The sequence below is a fragment of the Galeopterus variegatus genome, unplaced genomic scaffold (assembly GCF_000696425.1).
Source record: "Galeopterus variegatus unplaced genomic scaffold, G_variegatus-3.0.2 Scaffold3744, whole genome shotgun sequence".
NCBI classification, from domain to species: Eukaryota; Metazoa; Chordata; class Mammalia; order Dermoptera; family Cynocephalidae; genus Galeopterus; species Galeopterus variegatus.
In genome coordinates, this window is record NW_007729855.1 from 1 (window position 1) to 24,549 (window position 24,549).

At 35.7% G+C, this 24,549-nt stretch overlaps 1 protein-coding gene across 1 annotated transcript in view; it reads right to left on the bottom strand.

The window, feature by feature from the left end:
• Nucleotides 1–3,726: 3,726 nt before the first annotated feature.
• The window catches only part of LOC103601467 (collagen alpha-5(IV) chain-like), a gene marked incomplete at its 3' end in the record, with an annotated part of 159,158 nt that continues 138,335 nt past the window's right edge, over nucleotides 3,727–24,549 (bottom strand). Inside the window, exons 18-25 of the mRNA XM_008585876.1 lie at nucleotides 23,383–23,424; nucleotides 20,822–20,954; nucleotides 11,055–11,228; nucleotides 10,623–10,706; nucleotides 6,681–6,773; nucleotides 5,187–5,257; nucleotides 4,703–4,894; nucleotides 3,727–3,895 (exon numbers count right to left, since the gene is read on the bottom strand). Coding sequence (XP_008584098.1) covers nucleotides 3,727–3,895; nucleotides 4,703–4,894; nucleotides 5,187–5,257; nucleotides 6,681–6,773; nucleotides 10,623–10,706; nucleotides 11,055–11,228; nucleotides 20,822–20,954; nucleotides 23,383–23,424 — 958 coding nt within the window. The remainder of the gene's footprint in view (nucleotides 3,896–4,702; nucleotides 4,895–5,186; nucleotides 5,258–6,680; nucleotides 6,774–10,622; nucleotides 10,707–11,054; nucleotides 11,229–20,821; nucleotides 20,955–23,382; nucleotides 23,425–24,549) is intronic.

Genomic DNA, 24,549 nt, shown 5'->3' on the forward strand with positions numbered 1-24,549 from the left:
ACCAAAAAAAAAAAAAAAAAAAAAAGCAACTAATAAAAATCCACAAGAAAAACAATTCCGCATTATATATTCAAGGCAGATATCAAACAGAAGGATGAAATTTCAAAAACTAAAAGTAGATGACAGCATTAAGAGCTTCCATAATTGAAGATGTGTAATGGTTAGTTACAGGTGTCAATTCAACTGCATTAAGGGATCTACAGATAGCTGGTAAAGCATTATTTTTGGGTACATGTGTGAGGGTGTTTCTGGAAAAGACTGGTACTTGAATAAGGGGAGTGAGTAAGGAAGATCAGCCTTCACCCAATGTCGATGGGCACCATCCAACCACCTGAGGACCTGGATAAAACAAAAAGGCAGAGGAAAGGCGAATTTTCCCTTTTTTTTTTTTACTCCTGCCCTTGGATATCAGAACTCCAGCTTACCTGGCTTTCAGACTCTGGGACTTGCACCAGCAGCCCCCGAGGTTCTCATGTCTTCAGACTTGGACTGAGCCACACTACTAGATTCCCTGGTTCTCCATCTTGCAGGCAGCCTTTTTTGGGACTTCTCAGCCTCCATAATCACATGAGCCAATTCCCCTAATAAATCCTCTCTCATGTATTTCTATATCTATCTCTCTCTCTACCTATCTATCCACCCATCCATCCATCCATCTTATTGGTTCTGTTTCTCTGGAGAACCCTGACTAATACAAGATGTTACCTATAAAAATATATTTTTTAATGTATGCCAGAAGAACCTAAGAAAAACTGAACTGCAGTAAACAAGGAAAATATTTCTTTGGGTTAATTAGTGGTACCTTTAGGTTTTATATGTACAAAGTCCTAGTACAACTACTACTCATTAATTGAAATAGGAGATTGAAATGGGCTCAGGAAAAAGAAGGATTTCCTAAACATGATACAAAAAGCACTAACCATTAGAGAAAAGAATGATAAATTTGACTACATTAAAACTGATTTCTGTTCATTAAAGGCACCAACAGAGAGTGAAAATGGCAAACCATGCAGTAAAGATTTTTTGTAAAATACATAGCTAGCAAAGAACTAATACACAGAATACGAAAAGAACTTCTCTAAATCAATAAAAAGAATAGAAAAAACATAGAAAATAGAAAAAATAATAGAAAAAAATGGTCAAAACACTTGAATAGGTATTTGACAAAAGGGAATTTGAATGGCCAATAAACATACAAAAAGGTGCTAAACTTGAATGTAATCAGAGAAAAGCAAAATAAGTCTGCCATGAGATACATCACTCTCAACAGATTAGCAAAAATATAAAAGTCTGACAATACAAAATGTCTGTAAAAATTGAGAGCAACAAGAAATCTCCAGCACTACTTGAGGTAGTATAAATTGGTATAATTGCTCAGAATATAGTTTGTAGTTGTCTAGTTGAGCTGAAGATGCACTTGTCCTATGCCTTAAAAATCCTAATCTTAAATATATACTCTTGCCCAGGGATTGGTAAGCTTTTCCTGTAAAGGACCAGACAGTTAAATACTTTAGGCTTTGTGGACGTCATGGTATCTGTAGCAACTACTCAACTCTGCTGTTGTAGTGCAAAAGCAACCATAGACAATGGTGAATGATGTAGATGTGCTCAAATAAAACTTTTTTTATAACAATAGGTGGTAGGCTGGATTTGGTCTATGGGCTGTAGTTTGCCAAACCCTGCCCTAGAAAATGTATGAGCACATGAACACCAGGATATATATATGAGGGTACTTCAAAAAGTTCTTGGAAAAATGACAGTAAAAGATAATGCCAATCTTTCCACGAACTTTTTGAAGACCCCCTCGTGTGTGTCTTGTGTGTGTGTGTGTGTGTGCATGTGTATGACTGTATATAGAAATATTATTCATAATAGGCCTGAACTGTAAGTAGTCCAATCGTTCATTAACAAAATAGATGAATCAAATGTGATACACACACACACATGAACGCATACACGTACACACTCATACAATGGGATACTATACAGTGAAAAAAATGAATATACTATAGCTATAAAAAAGTTAATGTAAAGAACACTTACTCTATGATTCCATTAATATGAAGTTCAAAAAGAAGCAAAATTAAAGTACGTTGCTTAGGAGTGCATATATGTATACAGGTGATAAACCAGGGGGTGGGGAGGATGAAAGAATGCAAAAATCAGGACAGTGGTTACCTCTGGACAGGAGAGAGGTGACTGTGATCAGGAAAGGTTGTGGAGAGGAGGGAGGGGGTTTCCAGGATGCTGGCAGTGTTCTATGTCTTTATTTCTTTTAATTTATTATTTCATTGTACATTTTTATGAGATGCAGCTTGTTGTTTCAACATGTGCATACATTGTATAATGATCTAATCAGAATAGTTAGCATATCTATCACATAAACATTTATCATTTCTTTGTGATTATAACATTCAAGATCCTCTTTCCAGCTATCTTGAAATATGTAATACAATATTATTAGCTATTGTCACCTTAGGGCACCAGAACTTATTCCTCCTATCTAACTGTAACTTTGTAACTTTGTACTGGTTTACCAACATTTTCCTGGCCCCCCACCCCCTTCCTTTCCCTGCCCCTGGTAACCACTATTCTACTCTATTTCTCTCTCTTTTATTTTTCTTAATTGACCCATGGTAATTGTATATATTTATAGAGTAAAATATAATTCTTGGGTACATTCATACTGTGTGAAATGATCATATCAGGGTGCTTAGTATATCCATCACCTCAAACATTCGTCACTTCTTTGTGTTAGGAACATTCAACATCATCCTCAATAGCTATTCAAAGATACACAGTGCTTTGTTGTTAACTGTAGTCTCCCTATAGTACTATAGAACATTGCATGCCACTCTTCCTATCTCTCTACTATTTTGTATCCACTGAACAGCCTCTCCCCATTCCCCTCTGCCCTTTCCCCCACCAGTCTCCAATAACCACTATTCCACTCTTTACTTCTATGAGATCAACTTTTCTAGCTTCAACATATGAGTGAGAACATGTGATATTTCTTTCTGCATCTGGTTTATTTCACTTAACATAATTTTCTCCAAGCGCATCCATGTCATTGAGAATGGCAGAATTTCATTCTTTTTTTATGACTGAATAGTATTCCTTTCTGTATATAGACCACATTTTCTTTATCCAGTCATCCACTGAAGGACATTTAGGTTGGTTCCAACTCTCAGCTACTGTGAATAGAGCTGCGATAAACATGTGATTACAGGTATCCCTTCAACTTGTTGATTTCCATTCCTTTGGATATATACTCAATAGTGGGACTGCTGGATCATGTGGTAGTCCCATTTTGTAGTTGTCTGAGAAATGTTATCCATAATGGCTGTACTACTGATAATAATCCATGCTGTTTTCCATAATGGCTGTACTAATTTACATTCCCATCAGCAATGTTCTATTTCTTGACATGCATGGTAGTTATATATGTGTTTCCATTATAATTAGTTGTTAAACTTTGTATTATATATCAAATACTTAAGGACAAAAATAACAATAACAATGAAGACAATCAGAAAAATTTAAAGAGAAGTCCTCCCTTAAAAAAAACACATTGTGTTCCTTTGCTAAGGAGATCTAAAGACTCCAAATATAAATGGCCAGGGAAAGACATTTCTCTTGAAAGGAACCAAGAGTGACCAAAAGATAATACATTTTTACTTGTAAGTACCAAATTTAAAATAAAACAAACAACCATACTAAACTTACCGGGTATTCCTGGCTGGCCTGGATTTCCTGCCATACCTTGTATGCCTTTTACACCTATTGGGCCTGGAGGGCCAAAACCAGGAGGCCCCATAGGCCCCATATTCCCTGGGAGACCTGGCAAACCTGGGTTTCCAGGGGGACCTCTTTCACCCTTAAAAGTAATTCCACCCTGAAAAGGGAAAAGTTTAATATAGAAACACATTGTAGTATCTACAACTATCTATAGGTTAGTATTAATGAATACAACTAGGGAAACAATACAGCTATAATTATTTCTTTTTAAAAGCTATATAAGTGAGTAGTATTATGTGATGGTACGTTTGATTACTCCACAGATTCATTCACTCCTTCAATAAATATTTTTGAGCACCTACTATGTGCCAGGTGCTGGTGATACAGCAGGCAATAAAAATAGACAAAAATCTCTGCCCTCATGAAGCTTAGTATCTAAAGTCTAGCTAACATATTTAATATATAACTAAAGGTTAGAGTCTAGCTAACAAATCATAAAAGATCACTTCCCACTTAAATATCCTGGGCTGTGTGTTATGCACAAAATGAGACCATTCACTCATGTTCAGCCTTTTCACAACATGGACATCTAGTCATACTAAATTCTAAGTTTACTATACATAAAAACCAAGTTAGATTTCTGGTCATCAGGTCTAAATAAACCCAGACAAGGATATGTGGGGTAAGAGATGAAGAGCCTCACACTGACTCATAAGCACCTATTCATAGCCAATATTACTCAGTATACTAATGGGTGACAAGTGGTTTATGAAACAACTGAGAGAAAAGAGTAGTGAAGATACACTACAGTCAGTAACCATGTGCCACTACTATATAATCATATTCATTTAAGCCATGATTTGGGTGTTCATCTAAGTACTAGGCCCATCCTTTGTACTAATCTAGGAAAAATGTCTTAGTGAAAACCTGACATCACAAAACCAAGAACATCAAACCAACTCACAGGTTCTCCTTTGGGGCCAGGAAGCCCTGGCAAACCATCCTGTCCAGGGGTGCCCGGTAAACCAGGAAGCCCTGGAACTCCAGGGGAACCCACTTCTCCTTTATCACCTTTCATTCCTGGAAAAGTGAGTATGTCACCAGGTTCACCTTTAGATCCAGGGAAGCCTGGAGCACCTGGAGCTCCTGGTATGCCCTGACGGGGGAAAGAAAAGAAAGAAAGGGGAAAAAAGAAGAAAGAGAAAAAGAAAATCATTTTTTTTTCTAATGCATTCTCTCCAGTTTAACCCATTAACCCACCCAATAATATTTAGCATACAAAGCACTGAATCAAATGGGGCATGTGAGTAAGGGAGAGTCAAGGAATTAAACAAATTACAACTTAATTGAAAAACTAAATTTATGGCATACATAAATATCCATTAGTAAAAATTGAAGTATAAATAGCTTCCTTCTACTTTTTGTTTTATAATGTACTCAAAACTTACTGGTAATCCTTTGGGACCGGTTGCACCAGCATATCCTTTTTCACCCTTCTGTCCAGGAAAACCAAGAGATCCTAGCATGCGCACACACACACACATACACACACACAAACACACACACACACACACACACACACGATAACGTGAGCTTTGAGTGTAAAGCCTTGACAAAGCTCATATAGAAATCAGCAAGTCAGGAAGACAAGTTTTAAAATAAAAACCCTATTCAATCCCATTTAAGTCATATTTTTAATTTCTTCTTTTATGGTCACACAGTGAGGAAATAATGTTTCTTTCAAATAAATTTAACATTTCATGTTACATACAATATTGTATCCTTATGTATTTCTAACTCCAAAGCAGCCTTTCTCGGAGCTTGCTACCAAATACCATGCACAGAAGGTGCTTAGGCTCTCATACCTATCTCATTGAAAAGGAGAAAAGAAGGAGATTTTTTTCAAAGTCTGCATATCTCTGTTCTGACTTATACAATTTTCCTAGATCCTTACCAATCCTTTGGTTTGTTATTTCCTAAAATTTGTTTTATGTGAAAAGTTTAATGCCCCAAAACTAGAGAAAACATTACTAAAAAGCAGTTGTTTTTCAAATGGACCCCTGGACCAGCTGCATCATCATCACCTTGTTAATAGTTAGAAATTCTCATTCTTGGGCCTTTACTCCAGACCTACTGAATCAGAAACCTTGGGGTGGAACACAGCAAATTGGGTTTTGATAAGCCTTCCGGGTGATTCTGATGCACTCCCAAGTTTGAGAACCACTAGAGCAGAGGTATAAGACTAAGATTACTTCTAGTGGCACCTGAAAGATTTGCTGAAAGTAAAATGGTGTCTTTGGCAGACACACTAGACAGAAAGGTAAGAGGTCTGATTTCTATTTTCAGCCCTGACTCAGACACAAAGTGTGATTTCAAGAGAATATAATATTGGGAAATCCCAAGAGGAAGTCAGTTGAGTAAAACAGTTGTGGGTCTGAAAGATATCAAATATGGTTTTGACTGGACCTAGGGAGGGAGGAGTTATATATAGAGAGAGGAATACTGGCAGTTAGTTCCCAAACTCCAATAGAAGCCCCATTCCTTAATGACAACATGTGAAACATCCTCAATGACTAGGAGCTCTGCCATTGGAAACTATACTCAGGGCCTAGGTATTATGAACTGTTTCACCAATTTTCTGGAAGAAAGAAGTCTGACTCTGTATAAGTTATTTTCCTGTCCATATGGAAAATTGGGAAAATATGTTTCCTGAAAGAATAATATTGCCAAAATGTTTTAAACAAAAAATGTTGGTAGCTTCAGGTATTAGAAATAAGAGCATAATTTATTTCATAGAAGATAGAGGCATTTCATATTTAATTATTTATAGATATGACTGACTAGCTATAAAATGAGAAACTGGCAACATTCTGAACCTATGAGTTCAATAAAATCTAGCCAAGAAATATTTTAAAAGGTTTCCTTAAGGCAGAATGTTTTACCTGGAGGACCTGGGAGACCTGGCAAACCAGGTTCACCTGGAGGCCCTGAAATACCAGTTCCAATACAGTTGAAGCAGGTGTCACCTTTGTCACCTAGAGAAAATCATAATTTAAAAAAAAATGTTACTGGAAGAGGTACATACACCTTCTTTAGATAGGTTCTAACAAAGTTAACACTAAGGGCCAGCATTCCTACCTAACGATGTGGTTAAAGAAGCCTATATATAGAATCAATTCAATTGACAAATATTTACTGAGTGTCTACTGTGTGCCAAGAACTGTTCCAGGTGTTTGTGATACATTGGTAAACAAAAGAGACAAAAATCCATGCCTTCATGGAGCTCACATCTGCTGGTGGAAAGGGATAATAAACAATGAACATAATAAATTATTAAATTATATACACTAAATACTTAAATATATTCAACATATATTAAATACTGTAATATATATATTAAAAGATGCTACGTTTATGGGAAAAAATAGAACTGGGTAACTGGGTTTGGGTATGCCAGGGATGGTGGCAGGTCAGGATAAAACTCACTGAGAAGATGATACATGATAAAAAAAAAAAACAAAAACAAAAACAAAGGACACGGCATGTGCATAACGAGTACAGAAAATTCCAGGCAGTAAGAATAGCTATGTTTGGCATATACAAAAAACAGTGAGCAGACTAGAGCAGAGTACTTGGAAAGAATGCTGGAGCAGAGTGAGGAAAGGGAGCCAGGGAAGAGAGTGGCATATCGTGGCATTTACTGTGAGTGAAATGAAAATCTAGTAGAAGAATTCAAACAGAAAAGCAACATGATATAACTTAAGTTTTAAAGGATGACTCTGGCTGCTGCTATGTTAAGAACAGACTTTAAGGGCAAGAATGGAAGCAGGGTAACCACCTAATCTGTAGTGATCTAGGAGAGAGACAGTAGTAGCTCATCCCAGAGCAACGGCAATGAAGATGGTCAGAATTAGTTAGATTCTAGACATATCTGAAAGTAGAGCCAATGGGATGTTCTCATGGATCATATATGGAATAAAAAATAAGGGGGGGATCTAAGATGACTCCAAGGTTTTAGCACAAGCAACTAGGCTAGAGTGGCCTGCTTTATAAGTAAGAAAGGAAAAATGTGAGTGGAGTAATTATGGGGGAGGAGGTTGCAGAGATCAGGCCTTCAACTTGATCAGGATGTCAAGTTCAAAATGTTGAGTAGGCAGTTGGATGTACAAATCTAGAGTAAAAGAGTTGTATATGGATAGGAGATATAAACTTGGAAGTCACTGGCAAGGAGATGGTATTAAAAGTCATGAGACTGAATGAATGAGTTTAGGTAAAGAGAAGAGGAACAAGAACTGAACCCTGGGGCATTTCAAACTTAAAAGTTGGGTATACAACTCCTTGAAGTTGATACGACAAGCAAACAGAAAGGACATTGTTGGGAGGGAGGAGACGGAGGAGGGAGGGAGGTTTCGGTAATGGGCCACAATAATCAACCACATTGCATATCGACAAAATAAAATTTTTTTAAAAAAAAGCTAATTCACACACACACAAAAAAGTGACAAGACAATTCACAGAATGGGAGAAAATAATTGCAAATCATATGTCTGACAAGGGACTGATATCTAGAATATGTAAACTCTTACAAAGTAACAATAAAAAGACATCTAAACCAGTTAAAAAAAAATTAAAAGTTGGGTAGATAATTCTAAGATGTAGATGGAAATGCAAAGAACTTAGAATATCCACAACTTGCTATAAAACCACAGTAATGAAGAAAATCTGGTATTGATGCAACAAGAGACAAATAGAATAGAACAGAGAGGTCAGAAACAGACACATACATATATGGTCGTATAATTTAGAGCAACAGTTCAAATATAAATCAGCGGGATATCCATATGGGAAAAATGAACTTTTATCCCTGCTTCAAAATACACACAAAAATTAACTGAAGACAAGTCAAAGATCAAAACACAAAAAAGTAAAATGATACAGTGTCTTGAAGAAAACACAGAGAAGTATCATTAGGTCTTTGGGATAAGCAAAGCTTTCTATAACAGGGCATAAGCAACACTAACCATAAAACAAGACATTGTTAAATTTGATTTCATTTAATTAATAACTTTTTTTTTTTTTTTTACAAAAGACTTGACTAAAAAAGCAAGTCACAGAATGGGAGAAGATAATTGTAATACATACATCCAAAACCAAATTAAAAATGAGGAAGTTAGGCACTTTACAAAACGGAGTATAAAAACCATAAGAAAGAACCCCGTTATCAATAATTCATCAGTGAAATGCAAATTAAAATTGCTTTGAAAAACGGTTTGGTGATATCTATGAAACAAAACCTACGCCTGCCCTATAACCCAGCAATTCCATTCCCATGTATATCCCCAACAGAAATGAGTGCTTATGTCCTAGAAAAAATAAGTATAAGAATGTTCATGGCAGCTTTATTAATAGCTCCAGACGAAAATATCCATCAACATTACATGGACATTGAGGTAAATGTGTACAATGGAATACCAAAGAGCAGTAAAAAAAATTACTTTTACAAACAAAAACTTGAATATATCTCACATACATAATATTTGGCAAAAGAAATCAGACACATCAGATACAAAAGAGCTCATACCATGTGATTCCATTTATACAAAGTTAAAGATTACGGAAACTAACGTGTGATAGAGGATAAAATAATGGTTACCTTTGGAGATACTAACTGGGGGGGCACAAGAAAGTTTTCAAGGGTCCTGGAAATGTTCTATATTTTGGTTTAGATGGTGGTTAAGTGGGTTTTATGTACATACACACATGCGCACACATGCAACCAAGGAGGTATGAAGAAAAATGAGGAATGTAATGTACTGAAAGCCAAATGAAGAAAGTGTCTAAAGATGGGAAGAAGCAAGTAAGAAAAGGATTGAGACTCGACATTTGAATTAGCACAGTATAGGCTTCTGGTGACTTTGACTGGCATCTGTGGAGTGGTAGGTAGTAGGGGGCGGGGGTGAAATCCTGATTGAAATATGTTGAAGAGAAAATGGGAGGAGAGTATCTAGAGATAGTAAGTAGAAAATTCATGAGTTTTGCTAAAAAATGGGAGCAGAAGAATAGAGCAGTACCTGGCAGGGGAAGCAGGATTACCATAAGGTATTTTTTTGATGGGTGAAAAAAGCATAAATGTGTGCTGCTAGTAATGATCCGGTAGAGAGGGAAAATTGACGATGTGAGAAAGGCAAGAACTTCTGGATCAAAATCTTTGGGGAAACAAGAGGGAATGGAATCTATTGTACAAATAGAAGAATTGGCTTTAGATAGGAACCGTAATAGTAATAGGCAAGAAGGCAAAATATATGGGCACAGATGCAAGTAGGTGGATAAATGTGGTGGTGGCAATCTGTGAAATTTCTCTTATTATAACTTTAATTGGTCAGTGCGGAAGGAAGCAAGGTCAGAATCTTAAAACGAGAATTCGGGAGGAGGTGTCAGAAATTTGAAAAGTGAAGGTGCACACTCAGAAGAGGTGGAAATTTTGAATTATCAGGGCTATGCTTTTGTTCCACGTCAGTACACTGAAGTGAGAGTAGGGCAAAGGAATCAAAGGTTTATTAATGGATTCATTACAGTGATTAATCATGGAATTTAAGCTAGGTTAGGAGGGAAGAAAAAAGTAGAGAGGTAATCAAAGTTGGTAGGTCTCAGTGGGGTTGAAGTAATGTTGGAGTCAGGTTATTAGAAGTAGTGAGCTGGGAAGATAGGAGATAGTAACCAGAAAACAAGATTCATGAAATCAAGATTACATCAGTGTACACTACTGGCAATGAGATGGTCTTGGGGTATAATCGTGGGAGATAGCAGCTGAGGTAGCATAAAGGATACCGGGAATTTTGCTGATGATCTGAAAAAATGAAGAAATGAACGTTTAGGGATCAAACCTTTCACTCCTTGTTCTCCTTGCAGACCTTTTTCACCTGGAGATCCTGGAGGGCCTGGAGGGCCTGCTTCACATATCTCATCACCTGAGACAAGATAAAGAAAGGATAGCAAGCTAACTGTGAAATACCCAGGAGTCTAAGCAAAAAGAAAGCCTGACCAGCTACAAAAAAAGACCTATTTTCAGTGACTTCTCTGCAGATATACAACTATCTACAAGCAAAAGGAAGATATAATATTGCTGACAATAAACACTATTGGAAGAGCAAATTTAAACATAAAGAATTGCCAAAAACCAAAAGTAGAAGCGCAAGTAGAACCTCTTAGATAGCAGAAACACAAGGAATGATGTCAACAACCTTCAGTGAGATTCACAGATGAATGAAATAAACAAAAACAACAACAGAACTTAGCAAAAGAAAAATACAGCTTACTAGGAGGGATGTGAGGGCCAGGAGGGCCAGGAGGCCCTGGAAGACCAGGAGTCCCAGGCTGTCCATCAAGTCCAGGAGGTCCAGGAATGGAAATTCCAGGTGGACCTTCATCACCTTTCTGGCCCCTTTCTCCAGGAAATCCAGGGGGGCCAGGGGGACCCATAACTGCAGTCCCTAAAATAAGAAAAAGCACCCATTAAAGTGATCAAAATGGTTAGAGACATTACTTTTGTTGTCAATGACACATTAAGTCATGATAAGATCTTCCTTTAACATAAAATGCTGATTATGTTCTTATTTTTTCTAAGAGAATGAACATCTGGAAAAAGGTTGAAAAGTTTCAGATAATGTAAGTATCAGTTTGAGTGTCAGAAATAATAATTTAAGGTAGCTTTGTTACTTCTGGAAATTACTAATAAATCTCTACCCACCCTTGGACACTATAATCTTTTAATCTCAAAACAACTGGAAAGTCATTAGCAAGAGAAAAAGAGGCACGTCAAAGTTTCCATGTAAACATGACTCCATTTCTAGACATTCTTCTATTCCACTATGTATTCCTGCAACATTAACACACATTTTAGTCACTACAGATTTATAATACTTTCAAAACTGGTAAGGAAAATATACTCATCTTTGTTCTTTTTTAAAACCATCTTCACTACATTTACAAATGATCAGCTTGTCAGTTTCATTTAAAAAAATCTTAAAATTTTGAATGTGAATAATGTGAATTTAAGGAATAATTTTTCGTAAAATTGACTTTTTATAATATTGATTTCTCATATCAAATAAGAATTAAATATATCTTTCCATTTATTTAGCAATTTTATACTATTTAATAATATTTTACAAAATTCTGCACCAAGATCAAGGGTTCAGATACCCATACTAGCCAGCCACCAAAAAAAAAAAAAACCAAATTTGCAAAGATGTCTTACATCTTTTGTTGTGTTTATTCATGAATTTGTTTTATTACTACAGTGAATTTCATTACTATTACTATTGGGAACTGGATTTTTTTTCTTATATGTTTGCTGGTGTGGAGAAAGACAAATTATTTAAGTACGCTATCAATATATGGCCACCTTTGACACATTCAGTTTAAGTTCTGTTAATTTGTCATTCGATTTTTTTTCATTTTCTATACTTTTTTCCACTTTGTTTTCTTTATCTGAAACGTAATTGATTATACATATTTGTGGGTTACAGAGTTGAATATCAATAGCTAGGTACAATATGTAATGATCAAATCAGGATAATTAGTATATTCATCATTACAAAACATGATCATTCTTTGTGACCCTTAACCAATATTTCACTAAACCCTCTCCTTCTCCCCCTTTCCAAACTAGTAACGACAGTTCTGTTCTCTCCATTTGAATGTTCAGTGTTCTATTGTGATCTTTCTTTCTTTCTCTTTCTTGTTTATTTATGTATTTATTTATACAGCTCCCAGTTATGAATGAGGACATGTGGTATTTCTCTTTCTGTGCCTGGCTTATTTCACTTAATGTAAGAGTGGTGAGAATTGGAATCCTTGTCTTATTCCTGTTCTTAAGGGAAAGACTTTCAGCTTTTCCCCATTCAAGATGATATTGACAGTGGGTTTATCATATATGGATTATATTGTGTTAAGATATTTTCCTTCTATACCTATTTTTTTGAGAGTCTTTATCATGAAGGGATGTTGAATTTTGTCAAATGCTTTTTCTGTGTCTATTGAGATAATCATATAGTTCTGCCCTTGGTTTTGTAGATGTGGTATATCATATTTATTGATTTACATATGTTGAATCATCCTTGCATTCCTGGGATGAATCCCACTTGATCATGGTGTACAATCTTTTTGATGTGCTGTTGTATTCTGTTTGCTAATTATTTTGTTGAAGATTTTTGCATCTATATTGATCAAGGATACTGGCCTGTAGTTTTCTTTTTTGTTGTTGTTGTATGTTTGTCTGGTTTTTGCATCAGGGTGATCTGGCCTCATAGAATGAGTTTGGAAGAATGGCCTCTGTTTCAACTTTCTGGAATAGTTGAAAAGTGAAAACCATCCAGTCCTCAGCTTTTCTTGGTTGGGAGAATTTTGATTACTGTTTCAATCTCATTAGTTGTTACTGGCCTGTTCAGGTTTTCTGTTTCTTCTTGGTTCAGTCTTGGTACTTTGCGTGTATCCAGAAACTTATCCATTTCCACGAGGTTTTAAAATTTGTTGTTGTATAGTTGTTCATAATACTCTCTAATGATTCTTCATATTTCTGTGGTGTCAGTAGTAATGTCTCCTTTTTCATTTCTGATTTTTGTTATTTGGGCCTTCTTTCTTTTTGTAGTTAGTTTAGGTAATAGTTTGTCTATTTTGTTTACCTTCTCAAAAAACCAACTTTGTGTTTTGGTGATCTCTTCTGTCATTTTTTGGTCTCTATTTCATTTAGTTTTGCTCTGATCTTAATTATTTCTTTCTGTCTACTAATTTTGGTATTGGATTTTTCTTGTTTTCCTAATTCCTTGAGGTGTAACCTTAGGTTGTTAAATTTAAGTCTTTCTGTTCTTCTGATGTAAGCATTTATTGCAATAATCATCCCTTTTAGTACTGCTTTTACAGTATCCCACAGGTTTTGGTATGACATGTCTTTATTCTCATTAGTTTCAAGCAATTTTTTGATCTCCTGTTTAATTTCTTCTTGCACTTATAGGCTGTTCAGGAGCATGTTGTTTAATTTCCATGTGTTTGTACAGTTTCCAAAATTTAACTTATTATTGATTTCTAGTTTTAATCCATTGTGGTCTGAAAAAATAACTTGAAATGATTTCAAATTTTTTAAATTTGTTGAGATTTGACTTGTGGTCTATCCTGGAGAATGTTCCATGTGCTGATGAGAAGAATATATATTCCATAGTTGTTGGATGAAATGTTCTATAGATATCTGCTAAGTTCAATTGGTCTAAAGTGTAGTTTAAATTGTGTGTTTCTCTGTTAATTTGTTGACTGGATGATCAGTTCAATATGGAGATAGGGGTGTTGATGTCCCAACTACTATTGTATTAAGGTCCAAATTTCTCTTTAGGTCTAATAATGTTTGCTTTATATATCTGGATGCTCTAATGTTGAGTTCGTATATATTTATGCTTGTTATATCTTCTTGCTGGATAGATCCCTTTATCATTATATGTTAACCTTCTTTGTCTCTTTTTATAGTTTTTGGTTTAAAATCTATTTTATCTGATATGAAAATAGCTAATCCTGCTCGTTTTTGGTTTCCATTTGCATGGTATATCTTTTTCTACCCCTTCACCATTAGTCTGGGTGAATCCTTAAAAGTGAGCAGAGTTTCTTGTTTCTTGTAGGCAGCACATAGTTGGGTTTAATTTTTTAATTCATTCAGCAAGTCAATGTCTTTTGACTGGGGAATTCAATCATCTTTTTACATTCAGGGTTGTTATTGAAAAGTGTTATCTTACTCCTGGCATTTTATTGATTTTTGAATGGCTGTTTTAAATATCTTTTGTTCCTTTTCTTCCTTTTATTTGTCTTTGGTGTTTGTTTTTTTTTTTTTTTTTTTTTTTTTTTTTGATGTGGTAAGATATAGTCTCTCTTTCTTGTTTGCATATCTGCTATGCCATTGGGTTTTGTTCCTTCTCATGTATTAATGGTGGTGATTATTATTTTTTAGATTCTTGATGAAGGACTCCCTTGAGGATCTCTTCTAAGGATGGAAGTGTGGGGGTGAACTCCCACAATATTTGTTTGTCTGGGAATATACTATTTCTGAAGGATAACCTTGCTAGGTATACTATTACTGGCTGGTAGATTTTTTCTTTTAGTACTTTAAATATATCATCCCATTCTCTTCTGGTCTGTCAGGTTTCTGCTGAGAAATCATCTGTTAGTGAGTTGGGGACTCCTTTATAGGTGGTGACTTGATGTTTTTCTCTTGCTATTTTTAAGACTTTCTCTTTGTCTTTGATTTTTGACAATTTAACTATAATGCATCTCAGAGAGGACCCTTTTGGATTGAAACTTTTGGGGGATCTTTGAGCCTTTAGGATCTGGAAGTCTTTCACTTTCCCAATACCTGGGATGTTTTCTGCTATTATTTCATTGAATATGTTTTCAATGCCTTTTCCTTTGTCCTGTCCATCTAGAACACCCATGATTATGATAATTGTGTGCTTAAGGTTGTCTCCTAGGTCTCTTAGATTTTCATTATTTTGATTCTGTTTTTTTTTTTTTCTTTTTTTTCATCTGCCTTGGTCATTTCAAAGAGAATGTCTTCAGGATCAGAAGTTCTTTCTTCTGCTTGCTCTAGTCTGCTGCTGTAACCTTTTGTTGTAGTTTCATTTCACTGAATGAATCCTTCAGTTCCAGAATTTCTGCTGTATTCTTTTTATGGACTATATCTCTTTGTAAATTTCCTCCTTCATTTCCTGGATTGCTTTTCTTATTTTGTTGTGTCATCTCAGTCTTCTTATATCTCACTGAGTCTCCTTAACATTGTTGCTCGGCACTTTTCAAACATCTCAGTGGTTTCCTGCTGTTTGGGGTCTGGTAATTGAGAATTATTTTATTTCTTTGGTGGTATCACATTTTCCTGTTTTTTTCATATTTATGGTATCCCTATGTTGATGTCTGGACGTCTAGTGGAACAGTGCCTTCTTCTATTACCCAGGAGTGGCTTTTGAGGAGAGAGATTCCCTCCTGTAGATGTGTTTTACACTCACTATAGGGTGTTTTAGTTATGGTTCCGAGTAGACGCAATAGTGTAGTCTCTGTGTGATTACTTCAGATGTATTCAGTGTCAAAGGTGTCTGTGAGTGCCTCCATGACCTAGGCACTGGGGCACTTGGTGGCTTCTTGTTGAAGTGAGTGGCACTGAGTTGTGTTGTTGAGGACGTGGGTGAGCGCTCCAGCTCCTGGAAGAAGCACCCAGGTGCCCTGTTGCTCCTTGGGTGAGGTGGATGTCCCTAGTTGGACCTGTTGGCGCTCCAGCTAGTGTTCCATGATCCTTATGGATACAACAGGGTATACTGAAGCTCCTGAGCTTGAATGGGTGAGACTCGGTTGGGTTTCTCTTTTCTCTACTGCAGGCAGAGGCTCCTTCTGGGACTTTTCTTATCCTGGGTTGAGGATTGTTTGGTGGTGGCTATTTTCTTTTGTACTCTATTTGGCTATCCTGTTTCTAGACTCACCATTAGTTCCGGATGTGTCCCTCCCTGGGGCCAAGTAGTCATGTGGGCAGCAGAAGTAGCTCCCACACCAAGGTGCATAGGGCTGTGCTTGCTCACCTCTTTCATCTTTCTTCCTGTCTGGTAAAACACAGGAACATCCAGATCTGGACAAGGTGGAGCTGGTGGCACCCAGGCTGGGTGGTGAGAGTGGCAGCATCTGCAATGAGGAGTGGGTCCGAATTGCTGTGCTGGGAGGTAGGAGTAGTGGCGGTGGGAGGAGCTGCATCAGGAGCAGCAGAGGCTAGGGTGGAAAGATGCATAGCAACCCTGGGGGCAGAAAATGGTGGCAGCAGCTATGGCAGTGTTGGTGGTGGGCTGGAGCATGAACAAGAGAAGTATTACTGCTAGAAAGTGCTCATTGTGGAGCAGATTCTTTTCATTATGAGAATTCCTGCTGCGCCAATTCTGGTGTTGGAGGCACGGCAGTTGAAGCCCTGTGACTCTTTCTCTTCTCTCTGCCACCCTCTTGGGCTTCTGTGGTCCACTGAGTTCTCACCAGATTCCTACTGCCCTTCCACACTCTCCCACCAATGCTGTCTTTAGTATTTAGATGTCCATTCCTTTTCTGGTCTTTTTCTGTGAGAGGAACATGCCCTGGGCACCTCTAGTCCCCCATCTTGTCTCCCTTCTGTCATTTGATTCTCTAAAGCTTTCTGAGTAGATAATCATATGGTCTGTGAATAACCAAAATTTGGGGTTTTTTCCCTCCATCCTTACACCTCTGTTTTCTTCCAGATTTAGTGCATTGGCTAGAATCTCCAATATAATGACAAGCAGTACTGGTGACTCTGAGTATCTTTATCTTATTTCTGACTTGATGAAAATGCTCCTGATGTTTCACCATGAAGCATGATATTTCCTGTACAGTTCTGTAGGTAGCTTCATCAAGTTAAATTAGTTCTCTTTTAATCCTAGTTTGTGGGGTTTTTTTCTTTTAAAAATGAGTGAGTATTGAATTTTATTAACTGGTTTCTCGGCATCTATTGGCTTGTTCTCTTATTCTGATAATGTAGTCAATCACAGTAATGTTGAACCATCCTTGCAATACTGGGGTAATATTTACTTGGTCATAATATCATATTATTTAATATACTTCTGGATTGACTTGATAATATTTTATTTAGGATTATTGCTTCTATGTTCATAAATAAGATTGAATTATAGCTATTAGGGTACTTCAAAAAGTTAATTGAAAAAAACAGAATTAAAAGATAATGTGAATCTTTTCATGAACTTTTCGAGGTTCCATTGTATTTTTGTTATTTCCTTGGTGGTTTGGTATCAATGCTATTAAATTAAATTTCCTTTTTAAAAATGCTCTGAAATAGTTTAAAATGTGGGAATTATCTGTTCTTTGACAGCTTGGTAGAATTCATTAATAAAATTATAAAACCACCATAAAACCAGTGCATTTTTCATGGAGATCTTTACCATTCCCAAACCTTCCATGTTAACTGACCTACTTAGGTTTCCTACTTTCTCAGGACAACTTTAGTAATCTGTTTTCTGTTTCATGAGGAATTTATATTTTATCTAGAATTTAAAATATATTAGTATAGTTCTATAGTTTTCTTGTAATTGGAAAATTTTAATTTTAATTATAGTAATAATCCCTATTCTTTACTAACTTTATTTGTACCTTTTCTCGTTTTTTTTTGGATTGCATTTGCCAAGTTACGTTCACTTCAAATGCTCTTCACTCAAAGTATCATCTTTTATTTTCCCTATTCAACTATAATTATTTGAGTTTATTTCCTATTTTATTAATTTTAACTTTTATATTTGTTAAAGTTTCCCTCCTACTTTGTTTGTGCTTGTTTCATTGTATGTGTGTGTGTCTGTGTATGTTTTAAACACAGGTCATTTACTTTTATTCTTTCTCATTTCATGATAAATTAAGGGTATTGCTTTGGCTATATGCAATAAGTTCTGATATGAAGTACTTTCATTTGTTTAGTATTCAATAGTCTATCACTTTTATTTGTTTCCTTTTCATCTCTAGAGTTATTTATATTTGTGTTTCTTAATATACAGATATAAAAATAGTTGGTGTATTTTGTTGTTAACTTTTCACTTTATTTCACTGCGATTACAGAGTATAACCTGCATATAACTTCTTTAGATATTTTTCTGGTCTAGTAGAGACAATTTCTATAAATATTCCATATTTGTTTGAAAAGAATGTATATTTTCTGCTGCACACAGAGTTTTTCTCTCTCTCCCCCATGAATACAGCTTGATTGTGTTGTCCAAATAATTTACATCCCTATTTTTTACCTACTTGGTATGTACGGATTTGTCAATTTATCCCTTATAGTTTGACAGTTTTCACTTTATATATTCAAAGTTATATTGTTAGATGCATAAAGTTTCATGACTTTCATAATATTGTGGTATAATTTGTTTATTTATCCATATAAAATGACTGTCTTTCTAATGCATTTTCTGCACTGAATTCTATTCATACTATATTAGAATTGCTAAGCCAGCTTTCTTTTTGATAGCATTTGCCCAATATATCTTTTCTTGGCCTTATTTTCAAATTTCCACTGTATTTTTGCTTTAGATATATCTATTGTGCACAGTATATAGATATTTTTATTCCAATTCTATTTTAGTCAGTGTCTTTTAATCAGTGTTTAGTCCTTTCACATTTGTTGGAGTTACTGATTTATTTTTTAAATTCTTGTCACCTTATGTTTTATTTTCTGTTTACCCAGGTTTATCTTGTCTGTTTTGTCCCAATCCTAACTTCTATTACATAGAAGAATTTTGGTGGTTTTCTTTTTTCAACTGGTGTGTAAATCATACAGGTTATTTCTATTTTTCTCTAGTGGTTACTATTAAAAATTTAACCTATGCACTTAAACGTATATTTTCTAAAAACTTTTAAGTTAATAATATTTATATTCTCTCCCTCTAATAAAACAACAATAACAAAAACCACTTATCATTCCCTTGTCACTGACTTCCCCCATTCTCATTGCACTTAAGACATCCTGTGTTAATGATGTTCACAATTACAGTTCCACACTGTTACTTAAAACACCTTTGTTATTTTTTTAATGATCAGTACTTATTTCAACTAAATATGCTTCAGTAATATCTTTCCTAACCATTGGTTGTTGCGTCCTACCCCAACCCCCACTTCATTCTGAATTCCTTTCCCTCTTCTTGCAGTGAAACCTCCAGTAACTATTTTAGAGAGGGTATGCAGGTGTTAAACTTTCTAGGTATCCCATCCTCACACTAGGAGGTTATTTTAGTGTTATATAGAATCCCAAATTCATAGTTACTTGTCCTTATCACTTAGAAAATGTGCTCCATTATCTTCCTCTGACTCTTACTGCTTTGTAGGTAATCTGCCTGTTTTCTCGGATAGTTTGTAAGAGTTTCTTTCTATCCTTGAATTGTGAAATGTCCCTACAATGTGTCTATTTATAGAACTTTGTATTATTATTATTATTATTATTTTACTCTTGCTTAGTGTTTCATGAGCTTTTTCACAGGGATTTGTGTAGTTTTTAATAGATGGACGTTCTCAGCCATTATTTTTTTCAAATACTGCCACAAATACTCTCCTCCTTGAACTCCTTCATGATGGATTTTGAAACTTTCTATGTTTATCCTTTATGCCTCTTAACTTTTCTTTCATACTTCTGAATTCCTTAACTCTTTTACTGCGTCTTGGGATAACTCCTTATTTCAATTTCCCTTACAGAGTATGTATTTGTATTTAGCACTATCTTGAGATTAGAAATCCAAAGTGTATACTTAGAACATAATGGAACACATTTATTCTCTTTCTCTATAAAAGGATCAGAGTGTTAGCCATCTCATCAAGTTAATTTTTCATTAGCAACGTATTTCTGAAGGGAAAGGAACCATAATTTATTGAAGATGTATGTGTGCCAGGTACTACACCAGATGCTTTTGCAAATTTTACATTAATTCCTACAATTACCCCATTTCAAAGAACACCCACATAAACATGATAGAAAAGGTCAATGCTCAATTTGCAGCCAAATTAGAAATGTTCCACTATAATGTGTGTCTTCAAAGGGAATGATATAAAACTCAGTATTCAGCCCTAATATTCATTGAACAGCAAAATCGTCATGGGGATTTCTAGTTAGATGTTTCTGGAATTCTAAGTGGATAGTGCTATTTACCATTTTTATACAGAAATCTTGCAAAACTAGCCATTAGTACGGCAGCATCCCCGTCCCTAGTAGTACAAAAAGTGTGATAATTCATTTACTGTATCACAGAATTATTTGATGTAATTTATTAATCATAAAATGTAGAAATGGGATTCTTAAGATAGAAGGGCACTACTCAAGTGGACTTTAAAAAAAAGTACAAGTGAGTAATTTGGTGAGAAAGGCTATAGTAAGAGTTGGAAAGTATCTGTCAATTAAAAAGGACTCATGCCTTCTACTGCCATGCTTACTCTGGAACTGTGTGATAAAGTGTATACATGGATTAGCAAAAATGCTATAGCACCAAGACATAAGTACTCATACAGTCTCTTTTACCTGGAGGTCCAGGAAGGCCAGGTGGACCCTGTGGTCCAGGAAATCCACGCTCTCCTTTTTCTCCAGGCAAGCCAGGTAACCCAATGTTTCCTTTTTCTCCTACAGTAACACCAGTCCCGGGTCTAGGAATTACCTTTATTGTGAAAGAAAAAAATAAAGAAAGAAACTCAAAGAGTAAGAGTCTCGCTCTGCTGAAAATAATCTAGCAGCTATACATGATTACAATGCCATTATTTTACAAAGTGCTGAGATATAAAATCATTAAGACTACTACACAGATTATGAGTCATATTCTAGATGACTCATCCTCCAACTGATTAGAAAATGTCCAATACCAGTAACAACATTACCATCCTCCTGAGTGTGAGGCATACAAAGCTACAAGTATTTTGGATGTCTCTTCTGTTATAATTCACATTTGATTTATTCCAGTCACCTAAGCCTGACAATTCTTTACTGGAAATGTCTCTCCAATTTGCTCCCTTCATTCCTGTTGCCACAGCTACTATCCTCAACTCACACTTGGACTAACAGAAGCACCTCTAAGTATATCTCTCTGAATCCAAATCAATAGCTAGTATATGCTTCCTCAAAAAAACAATTTTTCTGTGTTAACTACCCTTTTTAAGGACTCAAAATTGCTCACTATTTCTTACTATATATGATGCTACTTTTAACCTTGGCCTCTGTCAAGTCACTTCTCACTTCCAATTGCTCTCCCACCTATTTTGTCTCCTATTTCTAGCAATAATTTTGTAGTATAGTCTATCTGATTATAACCACTTCATGCAACTTGCATGTTCTTAACTGTGTCTTTGCATATGCCATTCCAAACATCTGTAATGCCTTCCCCCAGTCTTCACCTTTTATAACCACTTCATGCAACTTGCATGTTCTTAACTGTGTCTTTGCATATGCCATTCCAAACATCTGTAATGCCTTCCCCCAGTCTTCACCTTTATCAATCCAAATTTCTTTCTTGCTTTAAAAAAACAAAAAAAAAAAAAAAAAAAAAAAAAAACCCTCATCTCTTCCAGCAAGGCTTTATTGATTAATCCCAACCAACTGATCATTTCCTTTTTCCCTGTCTTTTTAGAACACAGTACTTAAGTCTGTTCTAAAGAATGCCATATTATATAAACTAATATGTAAAAATTCACTTCATATACCTATAAGGGTAAATAAGCTTCAGATCTAAGAAACTGTCAGTCTGAGGAAAAAATCAACACCTATTGGCAAAGTGTGATATTTCATCTTGCCTCTATGGGACATAAGAAATATTCACACAAAATGAGACCAAAAGTTGTAGGACGTAAAATTGGGATCATGGTTCGAAAGGGAAAGTGAGCTGCTAGATGTGACTGCACTCTCAAAATTCCCATTTCTTCTGATACTCAACAAAATTTTATCATCTCATTTTATAAAGAGGTTATTTTCTAGAGAACTAAAACTGATTTTTAAAATGAAAGTGAATAAAAAATGCCTAAGGTCTTCTTTAAGTATGTCCTCATTAGATTTCGTACAGTCCTAAGTATTAATATCTGAGATTCACTGTGGACAAAACAATTAAAACTACTAAAATGTATGAATATATAGAATAAGTTTTATGGCACTTGCACTGTTGTGGCTTCAATGCAGTCTAAAGTCAAGAGTCTTACCAAATTTCAAACAAACAACAACAACAAAAAAAAACCAATATGTCAAACTTCAGCAATGATATTTTATTTTTAATAAGACTGAAAATATATTTGACTTAAATTTCATGTTGAACTCAAACAAGACAGAAAATCTGTAAACCCCCCAATTATTCTTTCATAGAGCAGTTTCCTACATTTGTTATTAAGAGCCCCTAGAAAGCACACACTCAGGAAAGAAAGAGGTGTGAATCAGACAATTACAAATTGAGAAAAGCTATTAGGACCAAATCAATCTTTCCCTTGAGCTCTGCAGGGGAAAGGACCAATCCCCACCTCTCCAACATTTTCTTTTTCTTGAACCTTTGTAAACAACACTTGCGCCACCTGCTGGCTGCTTGAGAAATGATTTGGCAATCATGATGCAAAACAACCCAATGCCATAATTTTCGACCTTTATTATGGAGAAGTAATACTCAGGCAGAATAATACAAAGACCATGAGGCCAGTACTACTGAAGTTTTTAAATGTAAAGACTTTTTTTTTTTTTTTTGCTTTTTGTCTTTTTTCGTGTCCAGCAACAGATCGCAACCCTCAGTGTCGCGCCCATACCGGACCGGGACCGGCAACGGGATCGCAAACCTCGGTGCTGCGCCCGCACCTCGCTCAGCCAGTGAGCGGGAACCGGTCTGCATGTGGGATCCGAACCCTCGGCGGGAGCGCCGCCACGCTCCCAAGCAGCGCACTGTAGCAGTGCGCCACCGGGCCGGCCCAAATGTAAAGACTTTTAAGGCAGTAGAAGTTCATAAGGACTTGGAATTTGGTGTTCTATGAGGAAAAGGTAGGGAGTATATAATTAAGACACAAAAAAGATAATGCATTAATAAATTTGATAAATGAAGACTAAAAAAAAAAAAGAAAACTTACAAGTCCAGGAGGCCCAGTTGGGCCAATGTCACCTTTTTGGCCCTGTTTAATGTAATTGCAAAATAGATTAGTAAATATCACAGGGAAACATCAATTTCCTCAAGAACATAACAGGTAATTAAGTTTCATAAAGATCCAAAAATCAATAATAAAATACTTCAAATATGCAACTTGAGGTAATGAAATAATACTGGGATAAACCCAGGAAGATCTGTGATGTTGTACTAAATTTACTAGCTGTATAATCTTGACCAAATCAATTAACTTCTCTGGCTTATGTACAACAAATGAAGACTTTGGACCAGATTTCTAGGGTATTTTTAGCTGAAGCATTCCTTGATTCTAAGATTCCTATTTTCTAGCAAACTATAAATACTCTAAAAAGAAGATAATGAAAAAAATGATACCACTATAATCAGTTTAAACCATTACATTTTTTACATTTAATCATGTTCCTTGTCATAAAACTAGTCAAGGGCATAAATCTAGTGTCATTTCTATTTGTGACAGATGTTTTAGAAGTGATGGACTTATCATGAAGAACACCTAATAAATCTTAATTGCTCTTATGAGTTTGCTCCTTGAAGCTAATGAAAGACCAATTCAGACAAAACTTTTATCCTGGTCAGTAGCCACAACAGCATGAAAAACACAATATTCAACTGTTACTCTCCTGGCCAAGATCCAGGGAGAGATATCTTTCCTATACCTTTATTCTGATTCTAAACTTTTTCACAGAAACTTTTTATCTGCAGTAGTCCCCTTTATCTTCAAGGAGTAAGTTCCCAGACCCCCCAGTGGATGCCTGAAACCACAGAGAGTACCAGAACTCTTTACATAGTCGTTTCTCAGTATCCACGGGGAATTGGTTCCAGGACCCCCTGCGGATACCAAACTCTATGGATGCTGAAGTCTCTGATATGAAATGGCATAGTACTTGCATATAACCTACGCACATCTTCCTCTATACATTAAATCATCTCTAGATTACTTATAATACCTAATAAAATGCAAATGCTATGTAAATGGCTGTATTTAAAAAAATCTTTACTATTTTTATTATTGTATTGTTATTTTTTATTTATCTTTTTCGAATATTTTTGATCCATTGTTGGTTGAATCCATAGATGCAGAACCCACAGACACAGAGGGATGACTGTAGACTAT